Below are 23,164 nucleotides of genomic sequence, written 5' to 3'. Positions count from 1 at the left end.
GCCTCTTTTTCTGGTACATTGACGACAGTATCGGTGCCGTCTCCTGCTCTCGTCCTGAACTAGAAAATTTTATTCACTTTCCTTTCAATTTACACCTTTCCCTCACCTTCAAATGTTCCATCCCCGATTCTTCCCTTCCTCAACTTCTCTCTCACCATTTCTGGGGATAGGCTAGCAACAAACATCCATTACAAGCCCACTGACTCTCACAGCTACATGGACTATACTTCCTCCCAACCCATTTCCTGTAAGGACTCTATTCCATTCTCCAAGTTTCTTCGTTTCTGTCACATCTATTCTGACGACGCCACCTTCCATACTCGTGCTTCTGATATGTCTTCCTTTTTCCTCAACCGAGGATTCCTCTCCACCGTGGTTAACACAGCCCTCGACCGTGTCTGTTCCATTTCCTGCACTTCTGTTCTCACCCCTTCCCCTCCTTCCCTCCTAGAACCGCAATAGGGTTTCCCTTGTCCTCATTTTCCACCCTCCACATTCAACAGATCATAAGAACATAAGAAATAGGAGCAGGAGTCGGCCATTTGGCCCTTCGAGCCTGCTCCGCCATTCAATAAGATCATAGCTAATCTGATCTTGGCCTCAACTCCACTTCCCTGCCCGCTGCCCATAACCCTTGACTCCCTTATCATTCAAAAATCTGTCTACCTCCACCTTAAATATATTTATCCTCCGTCATTTCCCCCACCTTCAGAGTGATCCCACCACCAAACACATCTTCCCTTTCAGCATTCCAAAGGGATCGTTCCTTCCGAGACACCCTGGTCCATTCCTCAATCACCCCAGTACCCCCTCCCCTTCCCAACGCACCTTCCCGTGCAAGCGCAATAGATGCAACACCTGCCCTTTTACCTCCTCCCTTTCCACTGTACAGGACCCCAAACTCCTTCCAGGTGAAACAGCGATTTACTTGTACTTCTTGCCATTTAGTATATATACGCTGCGATTTCCCCTACATTGAGGAGACTAAACGGTGACCGCTTTGTAGAACACCTCAGTTCAGTCCGTAAGCGTGACCCCGAGTGTCCGGTCGCCTGTCACTTTAATTCTCCGCTCCATTCCCACTCTGACCTTTCTGTGCCCGGCCTCTTACACTGTTTCAACGAAGCTCAAAGAACAGCAACCTCGCCTTTCGATTAGGCACTTTACAAGCTTTCTGGACTCAACATAGAGTTCAACAATTTCAGACCATTTATTCACATGGCAGCCGTTGATGTTTTTGCCATTCCCATTTACATCTTTTCTAGACTCATCTTTTGTTTCTTAATTTGTCTTATTACCATCTCCTTTTGCTTTGTACTAGCATACCTTTTTTCATTCAATTTCTCCTGCCTTCCACCCGATCACAGACCTTCCTTTTTGTTCTTTCCTCCCCTCTTCCCTTTCCCTGCCTCTGCACTTGCTTAAAATCTGTCACATCTCTAACTTTTTGCAGTTCTCACAAAATGTCATCATCCTGATACATTAACTCTGTTTCTCTCTCCACAGATGCTGCCTGACCTGCTGAATATTTCCAGCATTTTCTGTTTCTATTTCCGATTTCTAGCATCCGCAGTATTTTGCTGTTGTGGAGTGTTACCTTGCCTGCTCTGCTGAGAATGTGGAATTTTCCAGCAGTTCTGGGATGAGAGAATTGGCAGTGCTAGTGCCACATCCATCAAGGTGGCATAAGTGCTAATTCTAGATGACAACTTCAATTCACATCTTAGCAATATTTTTATTATGAGAGTAAAGTGCAAGAATCAAGCACGGTTTTTTTCTTACCTGTTTGTCTCCCAGTTTGCTGCTGAAAAGTGCTGGCTGAACTGCTTTTTTAAAGTCTGTATAGACGTTTCCAGATAGTTTTAACACCAATGCAAATGAACTCTCAGTAAACTTGTGCGTATCTCCCTCTGGAGGCCACTGGTTCATGCAACACTTTGTTTTAAAAAGGAGCAACAGTGGTGCAAGTCATTTGAGGAAGTTCAAACCAAATACTTTTTAGCAAATTAAAAAAAATTGCATACAACCTTTGAAGCTGCAGAATGTGAGAGTTTGTGGATAGCGAGATTGTCCCAGATTGTCACATCTGCAGGAAACATCTCTCTACCTTGACTCAAGACTCTTTGAGCTGGAGTGCGAGTTCGAGACACATTGACACATATGGGAGGGGGAGGAATTTCTGTATAGTTTGCTCCAGAGTACAGTCACACCTCGGAGGAGAGCACAGGTGCAGCAAGGGGAGAGTGTGACCATCAGTCAGCAGGGTAGGGAGAACCTAGGGGAGGCAGAGGAGGTCCCGCAGACACTGGTTCTATCCAATAGGTGCTTGCTACTTGTGAGGATAAGGATGAAGGCTGCATTGAGGATAGCTAGAATGCTAACCATGGCATTAAGGAGCAGGGGGCTGTTAAAGATGGGGTGGGGGAAGAAGTGAAGTAGTAACAGAAAGGTTGTAGTGATAGGGGATTCAATAATTAGGGGATAGAGGAACGGTTAATATAAATGAATTAAATTACTGTACAGTAATAATGTGCACAGCATCCATAATAAAACACGGGAACTGGAGGCAATAATTCTCAGCAAGAAGTGAGATGTAGTAGGGATATAGCTGCAAAAAGAACAGGACTGGCAGTTAAATACTGCAAGATACACGTAATTAGAATTAGAAAGGATAGGGGAAGGAATGGCGTGGGGTAGCTGTGCTAATTGGAGATAGCATAATGGCAGTAGAAAAAAAGAACATAACTAACAGTAAGATAGAAGCCGAATTCATATGGATTGACAAAGGATAAGAAGGGATCGATCATGTTAATAGGGGTATTCTGCAGACCACTTAACAGTGGAAGGGAAGGGGAGGAAGACATATGTAAGGAAATCTATGAAATGAGAAAAAGACAGAATAATAATCATGGAAGATTTCAACTACTCCCAAATAAACTGGAAACGAGGTAGGGAAAGGGGAAATGGAATGGACTTTTTACAATGTGTTCAGGACTCCTTTCTTACCATGTATGTAAAAATCCTGACCACGGAGTAACTGCTGCTGGATCTAGTACTGGCAAATGAATCGGAGCAGATAAGAGAAGTAAGCATAGCGAACATCTAGGGAATAGCAATCATAAAATAGGTTTAAAATAATGATTGAGAAAGATGCAAGTAAATCAAGGATTAAAGTAGTAGATTTTAAAATAGCTAATTTTGAGGGGGCTGAGAAAGGAACTTGGAAAGATAAACTTGAAAACAAAACAGGAGTGGGAAGTATTTTATTATTTGATCAACAGAGTTCAGGAGAAATATATTCTGCTAAAAACAAACTAACCAAAATGAAACCCCATAGATTAATAAAGAGACATGGGTAACATTAAAACTGAAGGAAAAGGCATACACTAAGTACATAGACGATAAAGGAGAAGACGACAAATGGGAATACAAAGTAAAAAAAAAATTAGGAAAACAAAGAGGAACAATGAAATTAAATTATATATGGTTTCAGGATGGTATGTAGCCTCCCTGGTGCCAGGGTCAAGGGTATCACTGAGCAGCTGCAGGATATCTGAGGGGGGAGGCTGAACAGCCAGAAGTTGTGGTCCATGTAGGTACCAGTGACATAGGTAGAAAGAGGGATGAGATCCTGCAGGCAGATTTTAGGGAGCTAGGAAAGAGATTAATAAGCAGGACATCAAAGGTAGTAATTTCTGGTGCTTAATTAAGAATTTGTGTGTCTTCACAAAAGAGGGAGATGATGCAAACATTGTAGTTAAGGAGGAGCATGAAATATTAGATGAGATAAACATAGTGAGAGAGATATTAAGGGATTTAATATCTTTGGAAGTAGATAAATTGCCAGGCCTGGATGTATCTGTCCCACCTGTGACAGAGTCTGTGGCTCTCGTATTGGACTGTTCAGCCACCAAAGAATTCACTTCAGGAGTGGAAGCAAGTCTTCCTCGATTCCGAGGGACTGCCTATGATGATGATTTGTAGAACAGTAGTCCTCCTGTTGAACTGGTCAGCAGAAACAGTCGTTTATTAATTTGCTGATTGTGGAATTGAGTGTTATGCAAATTAGCTGCACATATACATATTAAAAAAGAGGCTGCATTCTAAATGTATTAAAGTACTTTGGGAGTCCTGACACAAATGCAAATCCTCTTTATGTATTTCCTCCTTTCCCTCTTTCATGCTTTCTTTCTCCTTCAATGTGTTGTGACTTTCTACAAAGCTGTTAGTTTTCTGAAGGACTCTGCTCTCTGATGCCTGTGAATGTTGGTTTCCAAGTGAACAGAAGCTTTTTTAAACTAATGATTGCTCCTTTAAGCCCAGCGCTGTATCCTCATCCTTTAGGGTGCTAGCGGTTATCATTCCTGCACCTCATGACTATCGGAGAGGAGGAATGTTTCTCCTGGACAAGGACTGGCCTTTTAATGAGAAGGAAAATTCTGTGACTGAAATGATCCATCCTGTGTTCCAATCCAGGGACAGTGAGCCACTCTCCCTGGGGGGCAATGTGTGAGCAATAACCAGACCAATATTTGAGCATAGTCCCTCAGAGTTAGGGTAACACACTGCACCATCACACAAGCCGGTGCCAGCAGCCTATGTTTGCAGGTTTGAGAGCTGATGGTTGATCCCATATTATAAAACCCAATATCCAGAGGATCAATTGCCAGAACCTTCTGTTGACCGGTCTTATCTGTTCCTCTTTTGTGAAATGAACTCATCCATGAAAGGGTTTTAAATTGAACAGATAATGAATAATACTTGGCAAAGATTCAACTGATTGATACAATCCAATCCATTGAAAGAGAGAGTCTGAGTAAATAAACTATCATCTGCTTGTAAATGTTAAAAAGAGACCCATTCATTAATAAATTGTATTTAAACATACTTTTCAACTTGTAAATTACTTCAAAGATCCATGAAGTAATAAATTGAGATGCTAGTATCTGAACAGCAGCAAACAGTCTCGGTTCCGAGATTAATTGGCATTAACCGAGGCTCCTGGTGCACCAGGAGGGGGAGGCACAGACTGACTGAACAACAGGCAAGTCTGGAGTGAGCTGGGCCAGTGTTATGAGCAGGAATATCAATCCTGTTGCACTGTTGGGCAGAAAGCATTCTTTTTGTTGTGTCCTAGTTTTGATAAACCTGTATCGAACCCTGGTTAGACCACACTTGGAGCACTGTGCACATTTCTGGTCTGGTTAGACCACACTTGGAGCACTGAGCACATTTCTAGTCTGGTTAGACCACACTTGGAGCACTGTGCGCAGTTCTAGTCTGATTAGACCATACTTGGAGCACTGTGCACAGTTCTGGTCTCCATATTATAAAAAAGGAAATGGAGCAAAAAAGATTTATTAGAATGATACTGAGAGGTTCTACTTATCAGGAAAGATTGAACAGGCTGGAGCTCTTTTCTCTAGAAAAGAGAAGGCTGAGGGGTGACCTGACAGAGGTCTTTACGATTGTGGAAGGGTTTGATAGGGTAGATGGGGAGGGGTTTCCACTTGTGGGGGAGACCAGAATTATGGGCTATAAATGTAAGAGAGTCACTAATAAATCCAATGGGGAATTCAGGCGATGCATCTTTACTCAGAGTGGTGAGAATGTGGAACTCATTCCCACAGGGAGTGGTTGAGGCAAATAGTATCAATGCATTTAAGGATATCATGGTACATCAGTCATTGAAGGTTGGCATGCAGGTGCAGCAGGCGGTTAAGAAAGCAAATGGCATGTTGGCCTTCATAGCAAGGGGATTTGAGTACAGGGGCAGGGAGGTGTTGCTACAGTTGTACAGGGCATTGGTGAGGCCACACCTGGAGTATTGTGTACAGTTTTGGTCTCCTAACCTGAGGAAGGACATTCTTGCTATTGAGGGAGTGCAGCGAAGGTTCACCAGACTGATTCCCGGGATGGCGGGACTGACCTATCAAGAAAGACTGGATCAACTGGGCTTGTATTCACTGGAGTTCAGAAGAATGAGAGGGGACCTCATAGAAACATTTAAAATTCTGACGGGGTTAAACAGGTTAGATGCAGGAAGAATGTTCCCAATGTTGGGGAAGTCCAGAACCAGAGGTCACAGTCTAAGGATAAGGGGTAAGCCATTTAGGACCGAGATGCGGAGGAACTTCTTCACCCAGAGAGTGGTGAACCTGTGGAATTCTCTACCACAGAAAGTTGTTGAGGCCAATTCACTAAATATATTCAAAAAGGAGTTAGATGAGGTCCTTACTACTAGGGGGATCAAGGGGTATGGCGAGAAAGCAGGAATGGGGTACTGAAGTTGAATGTTCAGCCATGAACTCATTGAATGGCGGTGCAGGCTAGAAGGGCCGAATGGCCTACTCCTGCACCTAGTTTCTATGTTTTTAAAGCTTGATAAGCACATGAGTGAGAAAGCAATAGAAGGATAAGTTGATGGGGTGAGAGGAAGAGGGGTGCGAGGAGGCTCGTGTGGAGCATGAACACCAGCATGGACCTGTTGGGCCAAATGGCCTGTTTTTGTGCTGTAAATACCATGTAAATGTATCCCAGCCTGTTAAGAGAAGCAAGGGAGGACATAGTGGAGGCTCTGGCCATTTTCCAACTCTCTCTGGCTACAGGTATGGTGGCGGAGGACTGCTAATGTATCATTGTTTATAAAGAAAGGGATGGACCAAGTAATTACAGACCAGTCAGCCTAACCTTGGTAGTGGGCAAATTATTGGAAAAAATTCTGAGGAATTATATGAATCGTCATTTGGAAAGACATGGATTAATCAATGGCTTTGTTAAGGGAAGGTCATGTCTGATTAACTTGATTCAATTTTTTGAGGAGTAACAAGGAGAGTTGATGATGGTAATGCGTTTGATGTAGCCTACGTGGATTTTAGCATGGCTTTTGACAAGGTCCCAAATGGCAGCCTAGTCAGCAAAGTAAAAGCTCATGGGATCTAAGGGAAAGTGACAAGTTGAATCCAAAATTGACTGAAGGTCAGGAAGCAAAGGGTACTGGTTGACAGGTGTTTTTGTGACAAAGGCTCAGTACTAGGTCCCTTGCTTTTCGTGATTATATATCAACGAGTTGGACTTCAATGGTGGGACATGATTAAGAAGTCTGTAGATGATACAAAATTGGCTTTGTGGTTGATAGTGAGAAATAAAGTTGTAGACTGCAGGAAGAGATCAATGAACTGGTTAGGTGGGCAGAAAAGTGGCAAATGGAATTCAATCTGGAGAAATGTGAGGCAAGGCATTTGGGGAGGGCTAACAAGGCAATTGGGGAGGGCTAACAAGGCACGGAATAAATGGTAGGATACGGAAAAGTGTAAAGGAACAGAAGGACCTTGGAGTGCATGGCCACAGATCCCTGAAGATAGCAGGACAGGTAGATAAGACAGTTAAGGCGGCATATGGGAAGCTTTCCTTTATTAGTCAAGGCATAGAATATAAGAGCAGGGAGGTTATGCTAGCACTGTATAAAGCACAAATTAGGCCACAGCTAGAGTACTGTGTACAGTTCTGGTCACATTACAGGAAATATGTGATTGCATCAGAGATTTACAAGGATGTTGCTAGGACTGGAGAATTTTGGCTATGGAGGAAAGATTGGATAGGCTGGGGTTGTTTTCTTTGGAACAGAGGAGGCGGAGGGGAGATTTAATGAGGTATAAAATTATGAGGGGCCTAGATAGAGTGGATATGAAGGACCTATTTCCCTTAGCAAAGGCGGCAATAACCTGGGGGCATAGATTTAAAGTAATTGGTAGAAGGATTAGAGGGGAGTTGAGCAGAATTATTTTCACCTAGAGGGTGGTGGGGGTCTGGAACTCTGCCTGAAAGGGTGGTGGAGGCATAAGCCCTCATTGCATTTAAAAAGTACTTGGATTTGCACTTGAACCTACAAGGCTACGGACCAAGAGCTGGAAAGTGGGATTAGGCTGGATAGCTCCTTCAGCTGGCACAGACTTGATGGGCTGAATGGTCTCCTGTGCTATAAAAACCTCTGATAATATTGTACAGACACATGAATAACAAAAGATAAGCTAGGCTAGGACAGGGCCACTAATAGATGCGACAAACTACAAGACATTAATAAACTTGCAGAATGGGCATGTAATTGCCAAATTAATTTCAGTATAGAAACTCATGAGGTGGTGCATTTTGGTAGAAAGGTGGCCACATAATGCTTGGATAAGAAGTCTAAATGGGGTAGAGGAGCAAAGGCAGCTTGGAGTACAGATACACAAATCAAAGTAGTGATACAGGTTAATAAGGCCAAAACAAAAGCAAATCAAGTACTTGGGTTCATTTCTAGAGGGATAGAATTGAAAAGCAGAGAACCTATGTTAAACTTGCTGTAACATACACAGTTTTGGCCTCCGTATAATAAAAAGGATGTAGAGGCACCAGAAAAGGTGTGAAATAGAAGATTCACAAGGATGATATGCTGTAGGAAAGATTGAACCAGCCGAGATTGAACAGGCTGGGGCTCTTTTCTAAAGGGATATAGAGGTCTTTAAGATTATGAAAGAGTTTGATGGGGTAGATGTAGAGAAAATGTTTCCACTTGTGGGGAAGTTCAAAACTAGAGGTCATAAATACAAGTTAGTCAATAATAAATCCAATAGGGTATTCAGGAGAAACTTCTTTACCCAAAGACCGGGAAGAATGTGGAACACAGTATTACAAGGAGTAGTTGAGGCATTTAATGGGAAGCTAGATTATTACATGAGGGAGAAAGGAATAGAAAGATATGCTGATAGGGTTAGAGGACGAAGGGTGAAAGGAGTCTCAAACGGAGCATAACCAGTTCGTGTTGTAGACTGGAATATCGTGTAAGCAGATCTTTCATACCATCATTAAAATAAAATTCCCAAACTGAGGAAGAAAATCTACTCCTCGACACTTCCCAACAGTCCTTTTGAATGGGTGACTTGTCTGCCCTTGATCATGACGCATAGGAACCTAAATTCCAGGGAGGGAGAGAATTTACAACATTTTAAACATAGGTCTATTCTGTACACTTTACAGAAAAATTCATATTAATACAAATATGGCACAAATAATTACTTTAATTTTTATTACAGAAACTTAACATTTACAAGTTTTTATTTACAAATGAATAAAATAATCAGATTACATCATAACCAATTATTTTCATATTGAAGTAACCATCAATTTTGGTAATTAAAAGATGCTCTCATCTGTTCCTCCCATCTCCCAATAAGGCTTTGGATTAGTTTACTATTCATTGTTTTTATACTTCATATTTTGTTAAAGGAAGTTCATATTAAATGTAATTTTTTTTGCTAAACAAAATAATAGCTTACAATAATATTTCAACTCAAATATCAGCTGGTCAAAGTTACATGCAAGTATAATGTTATCATCTCGTGTACAGCTGAAGGGTAGCACTGAGCTGAAGGGTAGCACTGTGGGTAAAGGCATGAAGGAACTGTAATTCAAAAGAAAGTTTATGTTCTACTTTTCCTTGTTTATTTGTATTTAGTGTTAAAGTATTTTTACAGCAGCAGTTCCTGTACAAGAATCACTTTTCAATGTTACACAGCAGTCCACTCAAGATCAATTTTGAACAAACAAATGTACAAAGCAATCCCCATTCACTACAATACATGGCTAAAATCAATTTTGAAACCAGAATTTTAATTTGCAGTAGTTTACCAAAAAAAAACATATTCTCATTCTCAATGTGCACATTATTTTTAATTGTAAAAATATTTTATAAGTAGTGAACTGACTAAATTAAAGGTTTCATATTTTGAGGTGCCAATTAACGGTCACTAGATGTCTTCAGCAAATACACAGCTGATCCAGCAACAACAAAAAGGGCAAAGGTTGGGCACAGTTTTATTTTGATCTGTTTGACTGACATTTCTTCCAACTGAACAATTTATTCCAATTTATACAGAGCTGGTGAAATCAGAAATTAATTGCAAAAATGTAATCCTTCAACTTTAGATTTGCAATTGAACACGATTTTTAAAATTCAGTTCTGACCCAACAATGTTGGTACAAGAATACAATTTGTCAGTGCTTAATGTTGTAGCTGCAGTTTAGGACTGGTTGGTTGTTTACATTCCATTATAAGCAGGGCCACCACCTCCTTCAGGTACGACCCAGTTGATATTCTGGCTGGGATCCTTAATATCACACGTCTTGCAATGGACACAGTTTTGGGCATTAATCTGCAACCTCATCCCATTACCAGTTTCCAAAGGAACATACTCATAAACACCTAAGAGGGGGGAAAAAATAAATGATTCATGTGACAAGATATCCACAGGGATGGTGATATGGGAAGTTAAATAATAATATTTGTAGGCACTAAAGTGCAGAAAAATCTCCCAGAACAACAGGATCATCAACAGAGTCACAGAAAGAAAAAAAGTCAAGAGGTTCACCATTGGAATTCTCATATGCATTCTCTTCTTCCACTGCTGAAGAAGGGAGGCGGGGGAAAAATAACTTGCATTTATGTAGTACCTTTCAAGACCTCAGGACATCTCAAAGCGCTTTACAGCCAATGAAGTAATTTTGAATTGTAGTCACTGTTGTAACGTAGGAAATGCTGCAGACAAATTTATGCACACAAACAGCAATAAGAAAATGAACAGATGATCTCGTTTATTGATGTTGGTTGATGGGATAAATATTGTCTAGGACACAGGAGATATTCCACTGTTCTTCTTCGAAATAATGCCTTGGTATCTTTTACCTCCACCCAAGAGGGCGGACAAGGTCTTGGATTAATGTCTCATTCGAAAGACAGCATGTCTGACAGTGCAACACTCATTCAGTACGGTCAGCCTAGATTTTGTGCTCATGCCTCTGGAGTGGGATTTGATTCCTCAACCTTCTGACTCAGAGGCAGGAGTGCTACTAATGGAACCACAGAAGCTCATCGGTGAATTACCCCAGCTCAGCCTGTTTACTCCTTAGTGGGCTACTCAAAAATCTCAGAAGAGGCAGTTGCTGGACCTTCCTTTCATTTACAAAATGCATTCATAACAGAATTAAGATTTTTACATATGTTTGAGTTTTAAAATGAGCAATATCAACCATACAACTTATCATTTCAGAAACCAAATCGGAGGTTGATTTTTAAACTGTTGGTTGTTTTAACAAACCAGTGCAAAATCGAAACATACCTGAGACAGTGCAGCTTTGACATCTCCCATTCCTCTGAACTTAGGAGCAGTAGAGACTTTTACAAGTGTAGCTAACCGAGTTGTGTATGACTCAAGAGAATAACATACCCCCTCCCCACCCCACACCACGTACAAGAGATATATTTTTTTAAGTTGATCTCAGATCTTAACTGAGATAGTGGTTGGTGGTTCAATTAGCCTCAACATCTCTAGGTTAGAAAAAGTAAAATGAACAAAAACAAAGTACTCGAGTTCCTACACAGGATTGTTCATCAGTGACACCTGCTGATGTGCATGTATGGCAAGAACAGGGTCGAATTTGGTTGCAATACTCCTGTGGTTCTATGGTTCACGATGCCCAGACTCATGTATGAAAAATGACAAATTGAGCAAAACACCAAGGAACTTCCATCATTGTGTTCATGAAAAAGAGGCAAGGGGAGAACATTGTATTGGGAGTAGGAAAAAGGAAGGGAGAATAGTTTTTGTTATTCCTCAATTATATAAAGTTTGAATAGAATGAATCATACATGTCATCCTTCGGTACAACTGAAATACCTACATTTTGAGCCCTGAGCCCGAAGAAGTGCTATTTCATATGAACAATAATAGCTTTTACAGGAATTGATTCAAGGTTATTAACCCAGATAGGTTAAAAAGATGAATTTATCAGGCAATTGAAATAATGAGATCACCAAAGCACCCTGGGTTGTGATGAATTCATCTTGTTAACAACTTCAGTAACTCGAGATAACTAGTTCCATTCCCTCCTTGACCCCAGAAATTGGCACAGGACTTCTTACATTCACTTCAATAAAAGCCAAAAATAAAAGGAATACTAATTACAATTCTTTACAATGGTTTGATTTTTCAAAAGGTAAAAAAATAAGCCTATTTAATAACTGCAAGCCATTCAGATTATGATGCAAGGTTTTGCCTATATCTTTATGCAATGACAACACTTTCCGAAAACAGATTAGTTAACAAAAATACCTGCAGGACAGAATCGTTGCTCTGGTCCATCAAACTCAGCTAAGTTCGTGTTTACTGGTATATTATCATCCAATAGGGTCAAGTGTGCTGGTTGATCATGTTCATGATTGGTCCCACTAAGGGCCACAGAGGACAGAAGGTCAAAGCTGATTTTTCCATCTGGCTTGGGGTATTCAATGGGTGTGCAGTCCTTGGCTGGCTTTAATTGAAAATAATCTGCTCCTGTAATTTGATAGAAATATTTTTAGACAAACACTGCATCATCCAAGGTTTTACATTGCATGCGAGAACAAGGGGAGCAAGGAGCTTCTCATTGAAAGTCGCAACTTAGTTTCAATGAGACAAGATAGCTGATCTGCTGGAATTTCTGCCTGAAAGTCATGTCTTGGATCAGATTGGGATTGAGTCCGTAACAGATTGGCCCAGAATTTTGCGGCCGGAGGCTTACATCCGGAATACGCCTCTGACTCACTAATATCTGCACGTACCTTCAGGCACCCAGGCTCCAGAGACTTGGGGTCGAGCCTGCAGGCGTATGCCTGCGTAAAGGCCCATGAATCCCAGGAATGCAAGCAGTTCGGAAGCATCCCTGGGATCATATGGACCAGGTCCTCCAATCAAAAAGGAGGATTCCCAATATGCTTATGGGGATTCCATTTATGAACAGAATCCCCATAATCATAAGGTATCCCCAATAATGAAATAATTTACACAACTGGAATAAAATAAATGTTTCTATTTTCAAATTTAATTAAAAGTCCCATCAATAAAGCATATACAATAAAAACATTTTTGGAAAAATAATTTAAAACATTTTAATCTGGGCCAATATTTGCATAAACTAATTTTAAGTGTTTGTGCATGATTTTTTCTTTCAAATTTTTAATTTAAGATTTATATTAACCCTTACACTAGTGCAAGCAGGCCCTACGCCTGGTTTTACCCAGACGCAAGAGTTTCGTGGGCATTTGCTGGGCAGTAGTTGGGATCTTTGCCAGTGAAAATGAATTTTCAGTCGGTGCAGTAGATGTCAAGGCAAACCATGACAGATCGCAAGTTCTGGGTTTTCGCACGTATGAAACCTGGAACTAGTGGGGCCTTTTAGAAGCCTTACGATGACGTACGCTATGCGTAGACAGTCATCGGCACCACAAATTCTGAGCCAATATGAGCAAACTAGTGATACTGCCAGTCCTGTGATACTGCTCCCAGGCTAAGGAGATTATATACTGTGTATCTGGATGGGCCAAGTGTTGGGCAAGTGAATCTGGGTGGAGACCGGATGCAAGTTGAGGTTCATGGTGTGTGGATGGCAAGTTTGGAGAGGTAGATTGAGTTAGGAGGGGTAGATTGAGTTACAAAAGAAACACAAATTTATATCACATAAAAGTTAAGCTCTGGAAAAGAAAAAAGATAGGTGCTTTTGCAGAGTAGGCCAAGAGCTCCTTAAAATCGAATCTAGAGCTGTGTATCACGGAGACATGGCATCACAGAGACATGGCTCCAGGGTGACCAATGCTGAGAACTCAACATCCAGGGGTATTCAACATTTAGGAAGGATAGACAGAAAGGAAAAGGAGGTGGGGTGGCATTGCTGGTTAAAGAGGAAATTAATGCAATAGTGAGAGAAAGGACATTAGCTTGGATGATGTGGAATCTGTATGGGTGGAGCTACGGAATTCCAAAGGGCAGAAAACGCTAGTGGGAGTTGTGTACAGTAGTAGTGAGGACGGGGACAGCATCAAAGAAGAAATTAAGGTACAGCAATTATCATGGGCGACTTTAATCTACATATTGACTGGGCTAACCAAACTGGTAGCAATGCAGTGGAGGAGGATTTCCTGGAGTGTATTAGGGATGGTTTTCTAGACCAATATGTCGAGCAACCAACTAGAGGGCTGGCCATCCTAGACTGGGTGATGTATAATGAGAAAGGACTAATTAACAATCTTGTTGTGCAAGGCCCCTTGGGGAAGAGTGACCATAATATGGTAGAATTCTTTAAGATGGAGAGTAACACAGTTAATTCAGAGACGAGGGTCCTGAACTTGGGGAAAGGTAACTTCGATGGTATGAGACGTGAATTGGCTAGAATAGACTGGCGAGTGATGCTTAAAGGGTTGACGGTGGATAGGCAATGGCAAACATTTAAAGATCACATGGATATGAACTTCAACAATTGTACATCTCGGTCTGTGGAGTAAAAATAAAACGGGGAAGGTGGCTAACAAGGGAAATTAAGGATAGTGTTAAATCCAAGGAAGAGGCACATAAATTGGCCAGAAAAAGCAGCAAACCTGAGGACTGGGAGAAACATAGAAAATAGGTGCAGGAGTAGGCCATTCGGCCCTTCGAGCCTGCACCGCCATTCAATAAGATCATGGCTGATCATTCCCTCAGTACCCCTTTCCTGCTTTCTCTCCATACCCCTTGATCCCCTTAGCCGTAAGAGCCATATCCAACTCCCTCTTGAAAAGATCCAATGAACTGGCATCAACACTCTGCGGCAGGAAATTCCATAGGTTAACAACTCTGAGTGAAGAAGTTTCTCCTCATCTTAGTCCTAAATGGCCTACCCCTTATCCTAAGACTATGTCCCCTGGTTCTGGACTTCCCCAACATCGGGAACATTCTTCCCGCATCTAACCTATCCAGTCCTGTCAGTATTTTATATGTTTCTATGAGATCCCCTCTCATTCTTCTAAACTCCAGTGAATACAGGCCCAGTTGATCCAGTCTCTCCTCATATGTCAGTCCTGCCATCCCGGGAATCAGTCTGGTGAACCTTCGCTGCACTGCCTCAATAGCAAGAATGTCCTTCCTCAGATTAGGAGACCAAAACTGAACACAATATTCCAGGTGAGGCCTCACCAAGGCCCTGTACAACTGCAGTAAGACCTCCCTGCTCCTATACTCAAATCCCTTAGCTATGAACGGCAACATGCCATTTGCCTTCTTCACCGCCTGCTGTATCTGCATGCCAACTTTCAATGACTGATGTATCATGACACCCAGGTCTCGTTGCACCTCCCCTTTTCCTAATCTGCCACCTTTCAGATAATATTCTGCCTTCCTGTTTTTTCCCCCAAAGTGGATAACCTCACATTTATCCATATTATACTGCATCTGTCATGCATCTGCCCACTCACCTAACCTGTCCATGTCACCCTGCAGCCTCTTAGCATCCTCTGAGTAGGCCATTTGGCCCCTTGAGCCTGCTCCATCATTCAATAAGATCATGGCTGATCTGATCTTGGCCTTAACGCCACTTCCCTGCCTTCTCCCCATAACTCTTGACTCCCTTATCATTCAAAAATCTATTTATCTCCACCTTAAATATATTCAGTGACCCAGCCACCACAGCTCTTTGGAGTAGAGAATCCAAAGATTCATGATCCTCAGAAGAAATTCCTCCTCATTTCCATTTTAAATGAGACATCCCTTATTCTGAAACTATGCACTCTCATTCTCGATTCACCCACAAGGGGAAACATCCTCTCTGCATCTACCCTGTCAAGCCTCTTTAGAATCTAATACGTTTCAATAAGATTACCTCTCATCCTTCTAAACTCCAGTGAGTATAGGCACAACCTGCTCAACCTTTTTTCATAAGACAACCCCTTCATCTCAGGAATCAACCTCGTGAACCTTCTCTGAACTGTCTCCAATGTAAGTATATCCCTCCTAAATAAGGGGACCAAAACTGTACGCAGTACTCCAGATGTGGTCTCCCCAATGCCTTGTGCAGTTGTAGCAAGACTTCCCTATTTTACTCCATCCCTTTGCAATAAAGGCCAACATTCCATTTGTCTTCCTAATTACTTACTGTACCTGCATGCTAACTTCATGTACAAGGACCCCCAGATCCCTCATTTTGTAATCTCTCCCCATTTAAATAATAATTTGCTTTTTTATTTTTCCTACCAAAGTGGATAACCTCACATTTTCCCACATTATGGGCCCAAGTTTCCACATGATTCGCACCTGATTTTTAGGAGCAACTGGTGGAGAACGGACTATTTTAGAAATCGCAATTCTCCACATTTTTTTTTCTGCAGTTCTAGTCAGGTAGAACAGTTCTAGTTTAGAACAGAATTTTTTCTTCAAAAGGGGGCCACTGACGCCTGATTTGAAAGTTTCCACAGTGAAAACGTACTCCAAACTAAAGTAGAATGGCGCCAGTGAAGATTTTTGTAGAACTGAAAAAACCTGTTCTACACATTAAAAAATCAGGCGCAGGTTACAAATTAGGCGTCCAGAACGAGGTGGGGGGGAGCGGGGGGAAGGGAACTCATTAAATTCGACAATAAATCCTTATTTATACTTCTACAAATATTATACAAATAAATCCAACCTGAATAAACATTTATAAACCAAGAAAAGATTAAATAAACCATCTTCCTACCTGTGTGAAAGTGCTTCAGCCAGGGAGAATTCTGCAGCTGTTCGTGCCGCTGAGCGAGAGGGAGGGAGAGAGAGAAGGGGAGAGGGAGAGAGGGAGGGAGAAAGGGAGAGGGAGGGGGGAGAGATGGAGGGGGAGGAGGGGAGAAGAGAGAGGGGAGGGAGGGAGAAGAGAGAGGGGGGGGGGAAGAGAGGGGGAGGTCGGGGAACAGGAGCGGGTGTCGGGAGGGGCGGGGGGAGAGCGGGTGTCGGGTCGGGGGGGGAACGGGTGTCGGGTCGGGGGGGGGGGGGGAACGGGTGTCGGGTCGGGGGGGGAACGGGTGTCGGGTCGGGGGGGGGGGGGGAAAGCGGGTGTCGGGTCGGGGGGGGGTGGGGGAGCGGGTGTCGGGTCGGGAGTGGGTGTTGGGTCGGGGGGGGGGGGGGGGAAACGGGTGTCGGGTCGGGGGGGGAGCGGGAACGGGCCTCGGGTCGGGGAGGGGGGGGCGGGTCTCGGGAGGGGAGCGGGTGTCGGGTCTCGGTCGGGGCGGGGGGGAGCGGGTGTCGGGTCGGGGGCGGGGAGCGAGTGTCGGGTCTGGTCGGGCGGGGAGCAGGAGCTGGCCGTGGGAAGAGCCTTATTCACGCAGCCCCAGTGAGGCCATTGGGCCAGGGCTAGGGGCTGCATGCTTCAGGCCCCTCCCACACAGTTCGGCGCCTGGAGCTACTGCACTTGCGTGCCCACTGTAGCGCGCATGTGCAGAGGTCCCGGCACTGTTTTCAGCCCCGGGACCTGGCTCCGCCCCCCCACAGCTCGTGCTGGCTGCGCCGAGTGCCACAGGACCTGTAAGTCGGTGGAGAATACCGAGGATTTTTTTAGGCGCCGTTTTAGGCGCGAAAAACGGGCGCCCAGCTCGGAGGGGCGCCCGTTTTTTTTCTTGTGGAAACTTGGGCCCTATACTCCATCTGCCAAATTTTTGCCCACTCATTTAGCCTATCTAGATCCCTTTGCAGATTCTTTGCGTCCTCCTCACAACTTGCTTTCCCACCTATCTTTGTATCATCAGCAAATTTGGTTACATCACACTTGATCCCTTCATCCAAGTCATTAATATAGATTGTAAATAGTTGAGGCCCCAGCACGGATCCCTGGTGCACCCCACTAGTTAGTTTGGCAACCTGAAAATTACCCATTTAACCCGACTCTCTGTTCGTTAACCAATCCTCTATCCGTGCTAATATATTACCCCCAACCCCGTGAACTTTCATCTTGTGCAGTAACCTTTTATGTGGCACATTATCGAATGCCTTCTGTAAATCCAAATACACGAGAGCTACTGGTTCCCCTTTATCCATCCTGCTGGTTACATCCTCAAAGACCTCCAGCAAATTTGTCAAACGTGATTTCCCTTTCATAAAACCATGCTGACAGCTTTACTATATTATGATTTTCTAAATGCCCTGCTACTACTTCCTTAATAATGGACTCCAGCATTTTCCCAATGACAGATGTTAGGTTAACTGGTCTATAGTTTCCGACTTTCTGTCTCCCTCTTTTCTTAAATAGGGGCGTTACATTTACAGTTTTCCAATCCACTGGGACCTCTCCAGAATCCAGGGAATTTTGGTAGATTACAATGCATCCACTATCTCTGCAGCCACTTCTTTTAAGACCCTATGATGCATGCCATCAGGTTCAGGGGACTTGTCCACCTTTAGTACCATTAGTTTGCCGAGTACCTTTTCTCTAATGATAGAGATTGTTTTAACTTCCCTCCCCTCCCAATAGCTTCTTGATTATCAATTATTGGGATGCTTTTAGTGTCTTCTACTGTGAAGACTGATACAAAATATTTGTTCAAAGACTCTGCCATTTCCCGGTTTCCCATTATTAATTCCCCAGTTTCATCCTCTAAGAGACCAACGTTTACTTTAGCTACTCTCTTCCCAGACTGTTCGCAACCTTGGGTCATATTTGACCCTGAAATGAGCTTTTGGCCACATAGCCGCAGCATAATTAAGACCACCTATTTCCACCTTCGCAACATCGTTGGATGGGCACTTAAAGTGCCATAACCTGCAGAGTTTCGGATCTACAGCTGGTAATTGGGATTAGACTGGATAACTTCTTGTGGCCGGCACAGATATGATGGTAAGTATTGCATGGAATCGAATACAGCCAGGGTGATCTCCTGGACTAGTTTCGATTGCCTGGATGGGTCGAAGAGGAATTTTGCAAGTTTTTTTCTCCCCAAATTGGCCTGGGTTTTTAAATCTCCCAGGAGATTACATGGCTCCGGTTGGGGTGGAGTGTAGAATGTTTCAGTGTAAGGGGTGTCGCCTTTGTGTGGGGCGGACTGGTTGGATTGGGTACTCTTTACCTTTCCACCATGGTTCATAGATTTATATGAAACCTTCAGGACTGCTAACCGAAGACCGTGCAGTTCTTTGTCGGCCGGCGAGGACACGATGGGCCAAAATGGCCTCCTTCTGCGCTGTAAATTTCTATGTTTCTATCACCCGTCTCCACCCTTGCTTCAGCTCATCTGCGCCTTTGTTACCTCTAGACTTGACTATTCCAACGCACTCCTAGCTGGCCTCCCACATTCTACCCTACATAAACTAGAGGTAATCTAAAACTCGGCTACCCGCGTTCTAACTCGCACCAAGTCCCGCTCATCCTTCATCCCTGTGCTTGCTGACCTGCATTGGCTCCTGGTTAAGCAACGCCTCGATTTACAAATTTTCATCTTGGTTTTCAAATCCGTCCATGGCCTCGCCCCTCCAGATCTCTGTAATCTCCTCCAGCCGCACAACTCCAACACCCCCCCCCCCCAAAGATGTCTGCACTCCTCTAATTCTACCCTCTTGTGCATCCCTCATTATAATCGCTCAACATTGGTGGCCATGCCTTCTGTTGCCTCAGCCCCAAGCTCTGGAATTCCCTGCCTAAATTTCTCCACCTCTCAACCTCTCTTCCCTCCTTCAAGACGTTCCTTAAAACCTACCTCTTTGACCAAGTTTTTGGTCACCTACCCTAATTTCTCTTTATGTAGCTCAGTGTCAATTTTTAAAATCTCAATACTCCTGTGAAGCGCCTTGGGACTTTTCACTACGGTAAAGACGCTATATAAATACAAGTGGTTGTTTTTTTTTTGTACATGATTCCAGATCCATATGCAGTTGGCTCTTAACTGCCCTCTGAAATGGCCTAGCAAGCCACTCAGTTGTACCAAACCACTATGAAAATCAATAAAACTGGACAGACCATCTAGCATCAAGCTCAGCACCGGCTTTGGACATGACAAAGCCACACCCAGCCCAGTCGACCCTGCAAAGTCATCCTCTAGTGACGAGTGCCAAAACTGGGAGAGTTGTTCCACAGACTAAATCAAGCAATAGCCTGACAATCATACTCACAGAATCATACCTTTCAGCCAACGTCCCAAACTCCATCACCAAACCTGGGTACATCCTGTCCCATCGGCAGGACAGACCGTGGGACAGGACAGACCCACTAGAGGTCGCAGCACAGTAGGGAGGGAGTGGTCCTGGGAGTTCTCAACATTGATTCTGGACCAGATGAATTCTCATGGCATTGGGTCAAACAAGGCAAAAAACCCTGCTGATTACCAGCTACCACCCTCCCTCAGCTGATGAACCAGTACTCCATGTTGAACACCACTTCGAAGAAGCACTGCGGGTAGCAAGGGCAGTGAATCTGGGTCGGGGACTTCAATGTCCATCACCAAGAGTGGCTCGGTAGCACCACTATTGACCGAGCTGGCCAAGTGCTGAAGGACATAGCTACCATACTGGGCCTGCGGCAGGTGGCGAGAGTGCCAACACAAGGGAAAAACCTACTTGACTTCATCTTCACCAATCTACCTGTTGCAGATGCAACATCCTTGACAGTATTGGTAGCAGTGACCATCGCACAGTTTTTGTTGAAATAAAGTCCCGTTTTCACACGGAGGACACCTTCCGTTGTGTTGTTTGGCATGACCACCGTGCTAAATGGAAGAGATTCATAACAGATCTAGCAGTTCAAAACTGGCCATTCATGAGGCGCTGTGAGCCATCAGCAGCAACAGATTTGTATTCCACCACTATCTGTAACTTCATGGCCTGGCATATCCCTCACTCTACCAATACCATCAAGCTAGGAGACCAACCCTGGTTTAATGAGTGTAGAAGAAGAACATGTCAAGAGCAGCACCAGGCGTACCTAAAAAAAATATATATATAAATTGCTGGAAACACTCAGCAAATCAGGCAGCAATTATGGAAAGAGAAACCGAGTTAATGTTTTACATTCTGATAAAAGGTCATCGACCTGAAACATTAACTCTGCTTCTCTCTTCTCAGATGCTGCCTGACTTGCTGAGCATTTCCAGCACTTTATGTTCTATCACTCAACTGATGGAGGGCAGGCCGTACATAGTTGTTGGAGAGCTATCTTGCTTTTCTAGGTGATCCTCCACATTAACAGGTAGATGCCACCGTCATGGCTGCACTGGAGCAGCTTGGCTCAGGGAGCCAGCATGCGACGATGTCTGGATCAAATTACACATTCCACACAAACTATTGGGTGTGTCTTGTCCTCCAAGGAGACCAATCAGAAATCTGGTTCAACCCACTTCTGGTGCAAATAAACACAGTCAAATAGGAATGACAATCCCAACCATGTCAGGGTGGTGTGAATCGAACATGCTGTTTAATTCTAATGTTTTTCTAGTGTATAATAAATTATGAGTTTTGGTTTATGCTTGAAGTTAGGAAAGAGATTGCATTAAGTTTCTGCGGTGATAAAAAGTCATTTATCCAAATCTTATCTCTGCACAAATACCCCTGCAGCTCACTGCACTTTAAGTTCTGACACATTGCTAAATCACCTTTATGTTTCAGTGTCCAGGGCTCAAATCCTCGAAATAGCCAGTAAAATATTCCAGTGTAAATCATTCCACCATAAATACCAAATGGTCCATGGCAGGAGGGTCGGATATTCCTCACAGAATAAAGTTCCTTCCAAACCCAGGAGTTTCGCATGTTCACATCATATTCTGGTACATGAAGGCCTAAGTTCAGAAAAAAAAAATTCAATTTCGGAAAAGGAAACAATTTAAAAACCTTTTGATAAAAACCTTTTGAGCAAAAATAAACTAATAGGAGTTGAAGAGTTGTCAAAAAAAAAGTTAAAATCCATTTAATTAAAAAAATAAAGGAATAAAAATCTAAAATCTATATGTAATATGTTTCCACCTCCATAACATCGCCCGTCTCCGCCCTTGCGTCCGCTTATCCGCTGCTGAAATTCTCATCCACTATCTAGACTCGACTATTCCAAAGCACTCCTGGCTGGCCTCCCATATTCTATTCTACGTAAACTTGGTGATCCAAAACTCAGCTGCCGTGTCCTAATTCGTACCAAGTTCCACTCATTCATCACCCCTGTGCTCGCTGACCTACATTGGCTCCCGGTTAAGCAACACCTCGCTTTAAAAATTCTCATCCTGGTTTTCAAATCCCTCCCTATCTCTAATCTCCTCCAGCAACCGCCCCCCACCCCCCCCCCGCCCCATGATGTCTGCGCTTCTCTAATTCTGCCCTCTAGCATCGCTGATTATAATCGCTCAACCATTGGTGGCCATGTCTTCTATTGCCTAGACTCTAGGCTCTGGAATTCTCTGCCTAAACCTCTCCATCTCTCCTTCCTCCTTGAAGACGCTCCTTAAAACCTACCTCTTTGACCGAGCTTTTGCTCACCTGCCCTAATTTCTCCTTCTGCGGCTCGGTGTCAAATGTTTTGTCTCATAACACTCCTGAAGTGCCTTGGGATGTTTCATTATGTTAAATGCGCTATATAAATGCAAGTTGTTGTGGTTATACCTTGTGTGCCATGTATATTGTGAGGAGGGTTTGTAAGGAAATTTGAGTCAAAAGACGATTTGATCCATACCTTGAGTCACAGGCTGGCAATTATCTTCCATTAGTTTCTTAAAGATGGCCTCTGCAGCAATTATGCCACTCTTCATAGCAGTATGTGTTCCTTTAATTTTAGGGACATTCATCAATCCTGGGCTGCAACCAATCAGCAGTCCTCCAGGGAAGGAGAGTCTAGGTATAGACTGTGGAACAATATTGCTTCAGGTCACTAACTTCCTAAAAAATATATTAACATGATCCATACAGATCGGTGACATTATTCTACTCTATCAATAATCTTGCTAAAAAATATTGATAACCAACATGGCCCAATGCAGCAACATTACTAAAGGGAAATACTATGAAGAGGTCAGCTGTGGCTCAGTGGGGAGTACTCTCGCCTCGGAGTCAGAAGGTTGTGGGTTCAAATCCCACTCCAGAGACTTGAAGACAAAAATCTAGGCCGACACTCCAATCCAGTGCTGTACTGTCGGAGTGGCTGTCTTTCGGAGGAGACGTAAACCGAGGCCCCATCAGCTCTCTCAGGTGGATGTAAAAGATTCCATGGCACTATTTCGAAGGGCAATGAAATTACCCCCGCTGAACTGGCCAATATTTATCTCTTAAATCAACACATTACTGTTTGTGGGAGCTTTGTGTGCGCAAATTGGCTGCCGCATTTCCTACGTTACAACAGTGATTACACTTCAAAAGTA

General features: G+C 43.3%; 1 protein-coding gene across 1 annotated transcript in view; it reads right to left on the bottom strand.

Annotated features, from left to right (window-relative positions):
• Positions 1 to 9,460: 9,460 nt before the first annotated feature.
• The window catches only part of etfdh (electron transfer flavoprotein dehydrogenase), a 74,878-nt gene continuing 61,174 nt past the window's right edge, over positions 9,461 to 23,164 (bottom strand). The window contains exons 10-13 of the mRNA XM_070871779.1: positions 22,483 to 22,651; positions 21,419 to 21,601; positions 12,150 to 12,371; positions 9,461 to 10,243 (exon numbers count right to left, since the gene is read on the bottom strand). Coding sequence (XP_070727880.1) covers positions 10,080 to 10,243; positions 12,150 to 12,371; positions 21,419 to 21,601; positions 22,483 to 22,651 — 738 coding nt within the window. The 3' untranslated portion in view covers positions 9,461 to 10,079. The remainder of the gene's footprint in view (positions 10,244 to 12,149; positions 12,372 to 21,418; positions 21,602 to 22,482; positions 22,652 to 23,164) is intronic.

This window comes from Pristiophorus japonicus, chromosome 2, assembly GCF_044704955.1.
Source record: "Pristiophorus japonicus isolate sPriJap1 chromosome 2, sPriJap1.hap1, whole genome shotgun sequence".
NCBI classification, from domain to species: Eukaryota; Metazoa; Chordata; class Chondrichthyes; family Pristiophoridae; genus Pristiophorus; species Pristiophorus japonicus.
Note: the sequence above shows the minus strand (reverse complement) of the source record. Positions and strands in the feature narration are given on the sequence as shown.